General features: G+C 35.1%; 1 protein-coding gene across 1 annotated transcript in view; it reads left to right on the top strand.

The window, feature by feature from the left end:
- Positions 1-9,151, top strand: part of LOC130868458 (heat shock factor protein 3-like) — a 54,775-nt gene that overhangs the window by 24,592 nt on the left and 21,032 nt on the right. Inside the window, exon 3 of the mRNA XM_057760675.1 lies at positions 82-206. Within this exon, the coding sequence (XP_057616658.1) occupies positions 82-206 (125 nt within the window). The remainder of the gene's footprint in view (positions 1-81; positions 207-9,151) is intronic.

The raw sequence follows: 9,151 nt of genomic DNA, 5'->3' as shown, positions 1-9,151 counted from the left end.
ATCCTTCTAGATTTCGTGTTAGAATCTCTTGTATGACATTCATTATTATTGTCTGATTTTCAATTTTGCCCTTTATACTAGATGGTTTCCGAAAGATTTCACCACAGAGTGAAAAGACTAGTGAGGATAAGAAAGGTTCTATGGAATTTCAGCATCCACTCTTCAAAAAAGGAGGAGCCTGGCTTCTTGAAAATATTAAGCGAAAGGTAGGAAGTGGATCCCTCTCTTATACTTTTTTTGTAGGATTTAGGGTAGCATGCAGTCCTTACTCTAAACATTTCATGATTTCTCTAAGTCTTTGCATGAAGCTGCTGGAATCAGGAACTGGTTGCTAGATGTATTTTGGGTTGCTGTAAATTGACCTTTAGGAATTAATTTACCCAAATACTAATTTCTGGGATAAACTATTCTTTTGCTCTATTTTATTTTCTTGTGTCTTTTTTTACTATGTATATATTGAAATAAGATTTTAGAAAATAAGCAGAGGAGGCTAGGATAGATTGCACAGTTACACAGTTTTTCACTTGCAAGATGTCTTTGTATGTTGGAAATTCATGTGACCTTTGTCTATATACTAGAAGTTCAAAACCAAAAATAAATATAGAAAGAAAATGTCAGTAAGAATAGTGGTTGTCAATACATACTTTTAAAATCTCTAAGTGTCTTAAGACGTTTTTGGAAAACTATGATCCATTTTCATTAAAAAACTATAGAAGTAATTTTTTCATCTTTATTCTCTCATGATCACAGTTCAATATTCTTAGTAATACATGATATTTAATTATATAAGTATTTTTATTTTAATGTATAGTGTGCACAGTATTATAGCTTTTAAATAAGTTAACAGTATTATAGCTTTTAAATAAGTTAACAATTCAAACTTTATTAACTAGTTAAACATTTTCTTATAAGAATATATATATGCTAATATGTTCTCTCTGTGTCATCATCTATCTCTTTTCCTCCTCCCTCTACTTCTTATTTATTTCCTTTGTTTCAACAGAAATGTTCACTTCCATATTAATTATATATACTCATATATATATACATATATGTAATGTGAATATATAAAATCTAGGAACCACAAATGAGAGGATGCATAGAATATCTGTGTTTCTGAGAATAGTTTTATTCATTCATTCTTCATTTGTTTTTTTGAGACAGGGTCTCACTATGTAGCCCTAGCTGTCCTGGAACTCACTACATAGACCAGGCAGGCCTCAAAATCACAGTGATCCATCTGTATCTGCCTCCCAAATGCTGGTAATAAAGGCTTAGCTTAATTTTATTCTTTAAACATGATTGTATCTAGTTGCATCTCATTTTCTACAAACAACAAACACAAAGAGGGTCCACAGAGACCATGAGTTTGAGCTAGGTTACTGTCTTTCTGTCTGTTAGTTAGATGGGCCAGGGTCTGTTGATCTCATTTATCTTTGCAAAGAATCAGCTCTTGGGTTTTTTTTATTATTCTTTGTATTGTTTTCTTTGTATCTGTTTCATTAATTTCTCTTCTGATTTATATTATTTCTTACCATTGACTGCATTTGGATATGATTTGTCTTTCCTTTTCAAAATTTTTGGGTTGCATCATTAAGTCAATTATTTGTGCTTTTTCTGGTTTTTTAATGTAGTCACTTAGAGGTATAAATTTCTCAAATAAGATTGCATCTAATGTGTCCTGAATGTTTTGTTGTACTGTGTTTTAACTTTCGTTTAATTACATAAATATTTTTATTTCTGTCTTGATTTCTTCTTTGACCTAGTCATCATTCAATAACGGATTGCTTAGTCTCCAGATCCCCAGGAGTATGTGCATTTATGAGGTTTTTTTCTGTCCATTTTAAGTTTTATTGCATTGCTGTTCAGTAGGACACAAGAAGTTATTTCTATCTCTTTTAATTTGCAAATATTTATTTTCTGTCCCAAGATGTGATCTATGTTAGAAAAGCTTCTATGTGCTACTGAGAATCATGAATATTCTTTGGTGTTGGGTGGAATATTCTGTAGGTATCTGTTAAGTTCATTTGATGTATGATGGTATTTATTTATAATTACATTTTTGTCCAGATGTCTATTGGGAAAAAAGACATATTGAAGGCACCTACAATTATTTGGTTGTTATATACCTGTGTCATTGATCTCAATCATACACTTTTTATGAAATTGGTACACCAGAATTTGATGCATATATATTTAGAGTTGTATACCATTTGGGTTATTTATCTCCTTGATTTAAATGATGTGTTCTTTATCTCTTCTGATTAATTTCACTTTGATATTAAGATAGCAACGCCTGTTTACTTCCTGGTCCCATTTGTTTGTAGAACTTTTTTTCCATCCCGTCACTGTAAGGTGGTTCCCAGGATTAAAACAAAAATGAGTTTGGAAGTATGGATTTTGTGTGTTTTTAGAACTTGGATTACATTGTTTTAACCTTTTCTGTCTTTCAAAGTTTGCATTGAAAACTCAGCTGTTATTCTGATGGATTTTTCTTTATCTGTGATGTGTGGCTTTTCTCTTGCTGCTTTCCATGCCTTCTTTTTGTTCTTTATATTTTCTGTTTTAAGTATTTTATATAAGTCCAATGGTAGAGAGTTGTTTTTCTCTTCCATTTGCTTAGTAAAAAAAAAAAATCCTTTCACCTTAAAAACTGTCATTTGTTTGGAGGCAACAAATCAATAAATCTTGCTTTTAATTTAATCTTTTAATCTTTGTCTTTTGCCTAGGGAATTAATACATTCCATGAACAGAGTTGTTGTTGAAGGATGCATGTTAATTCCTGATATTTTATTGTTTTCTGGTTTGGGGCTTATTCTTTTACCTAACTGTTACAGGAGTACAGTTTATTTTTTCTGTGGCCCTATGGATGTTTTCCTTTTTACTCCAAAGGACTCCTTTAAGTGTCTTCCATAAATCTGATGTACTGGTCATGAAAGCCTTCAGCCTGTTTTCCTTAAATTTTTCCACATAGTTTTACTGCATATAATATTTTGGGATGGTAGTTGTTTTTCAGAACTTAAAATATGTCATCTCATGCTTTTTAGATTTTTTTCCCCATTGTTACTGTTACCCTCACAAGCCTGATTTTGTAGGTGATGTCTCTTGTGTTACTTTCAAAATAGGTTTTTGGTTTCTGTAGTTAGTAGTTTAGTTGAAGGGAAGTTCTTTCATGTTTATTTTCTGTGTCCAAAATGCTTCCTATATCTAGGTTGGCATCTCTTTCCATAACTCTGGGAAATTTTCTGGTGCCAAAACCATTAACTATACCTTCATAATGGAAATTTATTGTTCTTTTGTATCAATGATTCTTAGATTTGGTATTATCATAGCATGATGATTATCCTGACTGTTTGAGCCATACTTTTAGGTTAATTTATGTGAGACCTTTCTGAAATATTCTAATTCCTCCATTATAACTTCAAGCACAAGTGTTGTAACCTGCCCTTGAATCATTCTACAGACATTTTCATTTCGTTTGCATTTTTCCAATATTTCAGTTTGGTTTTTCTTCAGTGTTGCCATGTTTGGATTCTTCTTTGATACGTAATATTTACTTTTTATATTTATTATTTTTATATTTATTACTTCCTTGAATTTTTGTGTGAGTTCTTAGAATTCCTTCGGTTTGTCCTCCTTAATTTCATACTTTAGAGTCACCTAACTAAAATTTTATGTAACTAATTCTTACTGGAGACGAGTTTTATAGAATTAGTGATTTTTGGAGGACTACTATTGCTTTTTTGGTTTTTCAAATTATGGCTTTCCATTGGATCTTGTATATCTGGAGCTTAGATCTTGGCTGAATTTATTTATTTTTAAATTTCATTATGCTTAACTAACTCATTAATTTTAAATCACCCTTATTATTTCAGGGGAACTATCTGGTCTTTACAAGTGAAGCTATGTTGTTATAGGGTTGAAGTATTGTTTTCATCTGCAGTACAGCTAATGAGGACACCAGATTTGATCCATAGTATTCCCCTGCAGTTACAATATTGTCTGGAAAAAAAATCACTGTCAAGGGATAGGCACTCAATAGCAATCTGGTATTAACCCAATAAAAAGTTATCTGTTCTTATTTAGCAATCAATTTAGAAGTTAATGGAACACAGATAGTAGTTTGTGTACAAATATATTAGTTGCTTTTGATATGAGTAGAAAGAAAAATCAACAAATAGCAACAGTTACAGCAACAGAAAGAATGCAGGGTAAGAGCAGTAGTGTTGGTTATTTGACTGAGAAGAAGTGGAGAAGAATATATCTACAAAGGAACAAGAAGTAGGGGGAGGGGGAACATATTAAAGTTTAATTGAAGAAGGAGACATATGCAAACCTTGCCAGCCTATGTTCTTTGGGAAACGAAAATGTGAAAAGAAAGACTAGGGAAGCTGGTGTGAGAGATATAATATGGATGAGGATAAACGTGGAATGTAGAGGATGGATGCATTCTATCTAGCCTGTTGTTGCTTAGCTCCCAGAAATCTGACTTAGACTGGCCATCTTGTTATTGATTCTATGCTTTCTTCCTGGAGATCGGGTTATTCTGGTCAGTGGGGAGGGCTTGACTGGTGGAAACTCAGATGCTGGTCATATTTCAGAGTAGTTCTCAGGTATCATGTTACTAATGATGGACTCTGGGGGGAAAATTGCTTCCATTATCTGGTGAGCAGCTTAGGGCCTATACCATTCAATGGCAACCTTTGGCTCCAAATTAGATTCTGCTTTGCTTATTTCTGACTCAAAGGGGTTTCCCTATATCTGGAAGAATTTTCTTAGACCAAATTCAGCACGTAGGCATGTGTCATTCACTCTGAGCTTCCTGGGAGGTACTGTTCACACACGATCACAGTGGCCAAGGCACTAGGTCCACAGAAGTCTTTTTCAAACAGCATCTTTCAGCTATTCTGGACTGAGACTGCTTCTAACCCTCCACTAACCATTTGGAGCTGCACAGCCCCATTTGAAGGCATTGATATGCTTTTAGCACCACTACTTCTTCTCAGACCTGTAAATCCATTCACGCTGTGTGTCCAGAAAATCATCGGGCCATACTTCAAAAACCTGTCCTCTACAGAATTGGAAAATTTAAAGGAAATGGACAATTTTCTGGATTGGTACCACATAACAAAATTAAATCAAGAACAGATAAACAATTTAAAGAGACCTATAACCTCTAAGGAAATAGAAGCAGTCATCAAAACTTCCCCAACAACAACAAAAATCCCAGAGCCAGATGATTTCAGTACAGAATTCTACCAGAATTTCAAAGAAGAACTAATACTAATACTCCTCAGATTGTTCCACACAATAGAAACAGAAGGGAGATTGCCAAACACTTTTTACAAGGCTAGAGTTACCCTGATACTCAAATCACACAAAGGTGCAACTAAAAAGAGAATTACAGACCAATCTCTCTCATGAACACAATGCAAAAATACTCAATAAATACTGGCAAACCAAATCCAAAAACACATCAGAAAAATCATCCACCACAACAAGTAGTATTCATCCCAGAGATGCAGGGATGGTTAAACATATGAACATCTATCAATGTAATCCACAGTATAAACAAACTGAAAGAAAAAAAAAACACATGGTCATCTTATTAGATGCTGAAAAGGCCTTTGACAAAATTCAACACCCCTTAATGGTAAAGATATTGGAGAAAGCAGGGGTACAAGGAACATACCTAAACATAATAAAGGCAATATACAGCAAGCTGACAGCCAACATCAAATTAAATGGAAAGAATCTCAAAGTGAGGCTACTAAAATAAGCAACAAGACAAGGCTGTCCACTCTCTCCATATCTATTCAATATAGTGCTTGAAATTCTAGCTAGAGCAATAAGACAAGAAAAAGAGATGAGGGGGATACAAATTGGAAAAGAAGTCACACTTTCATTATTTGCTGATAATATGATAGTATACATAAGGGACCCCAAAAATTCTACCAGAGAATTCCTACAACTGATAAAAAAAATTTCAGTGATGTGGCAAGATGAAAAGTTAACTTAAAAGCAAAACAAACACACAAAAAAACAGTAGCTCTCCTATATACAAATGATAAATGGGCTGAGAAAGACATCAGGGAAACAATGCCCTTTACAATAACCACAAATAATATAAAATACCTTGGGGTAACTCTAACCAAACAAGTGAAAGACTTTAAGTACCTTAAGTCTTTGAAGAAAGAAATCAAAGAAGATAATCAGAAAATGGAAAGATCTCCCATGATTTTGGGTAAGTAGAATTAACATAGTAAAAATGGCAATCTTACCAAAAACTATCTACAGATTCAATGCAATGCCCATCAAAATCCCAACAAAATTCCTCACAGACCTCAAAAGTACAATACTTCATATGAAAAAAAAAACAGAATAGCCAAAACAATTCTATTATATATATATATAACATAATATAAATGTATAATAAAGGATCACCATACCAGACTTCAAGTTCTACTATAGAGCTATAGTAATAAAAACACCTTGGTAGAGTTGGGCAAGGGAACGAGCTGGGGAGCAATGAAAGAGATATTTTGATAGAGGAGGCCACTATGGGGTTAGGGAGAAACCAGTGCCAGGGAAACTCCCAGGAATCCACAAGGATGACCCCAGCTAAAACTTCTAACAATAGTGGAGAGGGTGTCTGAACTGGCCTTCTCCTGTAATCAGATTAGTGACTACCCTGTCATCATAGAGCCTTCATCCAGTAACTGATGGAAGCAGATGCAGAGATCCACAGGCAAGCGCCAGGCCGAGCTCCATAAGTACAATCGAAGAGAGGGAGGAGGATTATATGAGCAAAGGGGTTCAAGATGGTGATAGGGAAACTCACAGAGACAGCTGACCCGAGCTAGTGGGAGCTCAGTGACTTTAAACCAACAGCTAGGTAACCTACATGGGACCCACCTAGGCCCTCTGCATGTCATTGACAGTTGTGTGGCTTCATCTATTTTACAGTTGTGTGGTTTCATCTATTTGACCAAGGTCTGTCCCTGGCACATGAGCTGTCTTTTTGGAACCCATTCCCTATGGTGGAATGCCTTAATGCAGTCGGAAGAAGCTTGGGCCTGCCTCAAGGTGCCAGGCTTTGTTGGCTCTCCATGGGAGGCCCTTAACCCTTCTGAAGCCTGGATTGGGGGTGGGTAGAAAGGAGGTGGAGGAGGGAAAAGAGGGAGAAGAGGGGGACTGCGGCTGGTATGTAAAATAGTTTTAATTTAAAAGGAAAATAAATCAAATTTTGTTTTTCTTATACCGAATTGAACTGCTCTCAATTTAGTCATGGTGATTTCGGAATGACAGTTTCTGTTCTAGGAGCTAGAGAATGGAAAACAATGCTTCACGGAGTCATTTTTCAATCCATTGAAAAGGGAGTTATGTTCAGACATTGCTGATTCTACTGAGCACTTAATCTTCTTGGTCTAATTAAGAATAATTTTAAGACATATGACCTGAAGAGTGTTTAATTTGAGATTAAAACCTACATGTGGAACAATGATTCCCATATCTCATTAGTTATTGAAAGTAATAATATGTAAAAGGGATACCATCTTTTTATTTTAATTTTTATGATTGAAAAAAGACAGAATTTTTGCAGCGGTGGCTTGATAGCTTTTATTCCATTAGTTTGGTGAATATCGCAGAGAGGATACGCACTGTCTGAAGAGGAGATGCCTAGTTTATGAGCTATCCAGGTTGTAGGCAATGTTTTTCATCACAGTATCAAAAGAAAGAACTGGCTCATCGGTAATATAATTGCTCCTCTTCTTTTTTTCTTTTTAATTTTATTTAAATAACATTTTTTCATCTTTTTTTGTACCAGTTAGTTTCCCCTCCCTCCTCATGTCCCATCTACCCCCTCCCCATCCTCTGCTCCTCCATCTCCTTTCAGAAAGGTGCAGACCTCCCATGAGCTTGCGCAAAACATGGCACATCAAGCTGGGTCAGGACTGAGGCAGGACAAGGTAATCCAGTATGGGAACAGGTTACCAAGAGCCTGCTAAGGGCCAGGGAGAGCTCCTATTCTCACTGTTAGAAGCCCAAGAGACCAAGCTACAGGATGGTTACACACCTGCAGAGGGCCTAGGTCTGTCCCATGCAGGATCCCTGTTAGTTCAACGTCCTTGAGCTTCCCTGAGCTCAGGTCAGCATTCTCTGTGGTTCCCCCCCAATCCTGATGCCCCTGGCTCATACAATCCCTCCTCCCTTTCTTCCAGAAGACTCTCAGAGCTCAGCGCAGTTCTTGTCTGTGAATCTCTGCCTCTGCTTCCATCAGTTACTGGATAGAGTATGTCTAATGGCAGTTAATCCTGATAAAAATATATCTATACTACTAATTTTCAGTTTACTACATACTGTTTCTCATGGCCATCGTTTTGTGTTTAAGTATACAATTTCTCTCCAGTCTGTTAATTATACAGCAGGGTTTCACATATTAACTTATTCTTCTGGCACATTTCCAGCAGGTAAAACGAGGTAGAAATTTCTATTCACAGTTTCAAAGTTTTACTTTGAGGGACCAGGAGCCTCTAGTTCCTATTTGTAGTGGTGGTGTGATATAAAGCTTTAATTTAGAATAATTGATAATGTTTTAGTCTCTTAAATTTTTTTATCTTGTATTGCTTCTCTCATCTGTATTAAAAAGTTTTAATAAGCTTTTATTATGTCCATACTGTGAGATTGTGAATGAATGAAACTTTTAAAAGTTCTATTAAGCTTGGTGATAATGCACTTAAACCTTTGGAAATAATACACAGTCAAATCATTAAAGCTGTTCCAAGCACCACCTGCAAAATTAATTTTCACATTATTATAGGCATTATTATGTATTACGTTGTATAACCATAGTATGGTGTTTCATTTCATTAAAAACCATAATTTAATATGCTCACAATTCAACAGACCAAAAATGGATCTATAGTCTGCTATGGATTATTTCTGAGAGCTAACCACATTGTATATTATTTACAAGATAAAAATAATCACATATTATTTTCATAATCACTCACAACAGGAAAAGGAGGGAAAAGTTCAGAGTTCAACTCTAAACAAATTGAGATATATGTATGACAGAATATAATATATTGTTGAAGTCACAGATAATGATATATACCGTATTTGGTTATGTTACAGTACTTAATAGATT

This window comes from Chionomys nivalis, chromosome X, assembly GCF_950005125.1.
Source record: "Chionomys nivalis chromosome X, mChiNiv1.1, whole genome shotgun sequence".
Taxonomy (NCBI): Eukaryota; Metazoa; Chordata; class Mammalia; order Rodentia; family Cricetidae; genus Chionomys; species Chionomys nivalis.
This window is presented reverse-complemented; position numbering and strand designations above follow the sequence as displayed.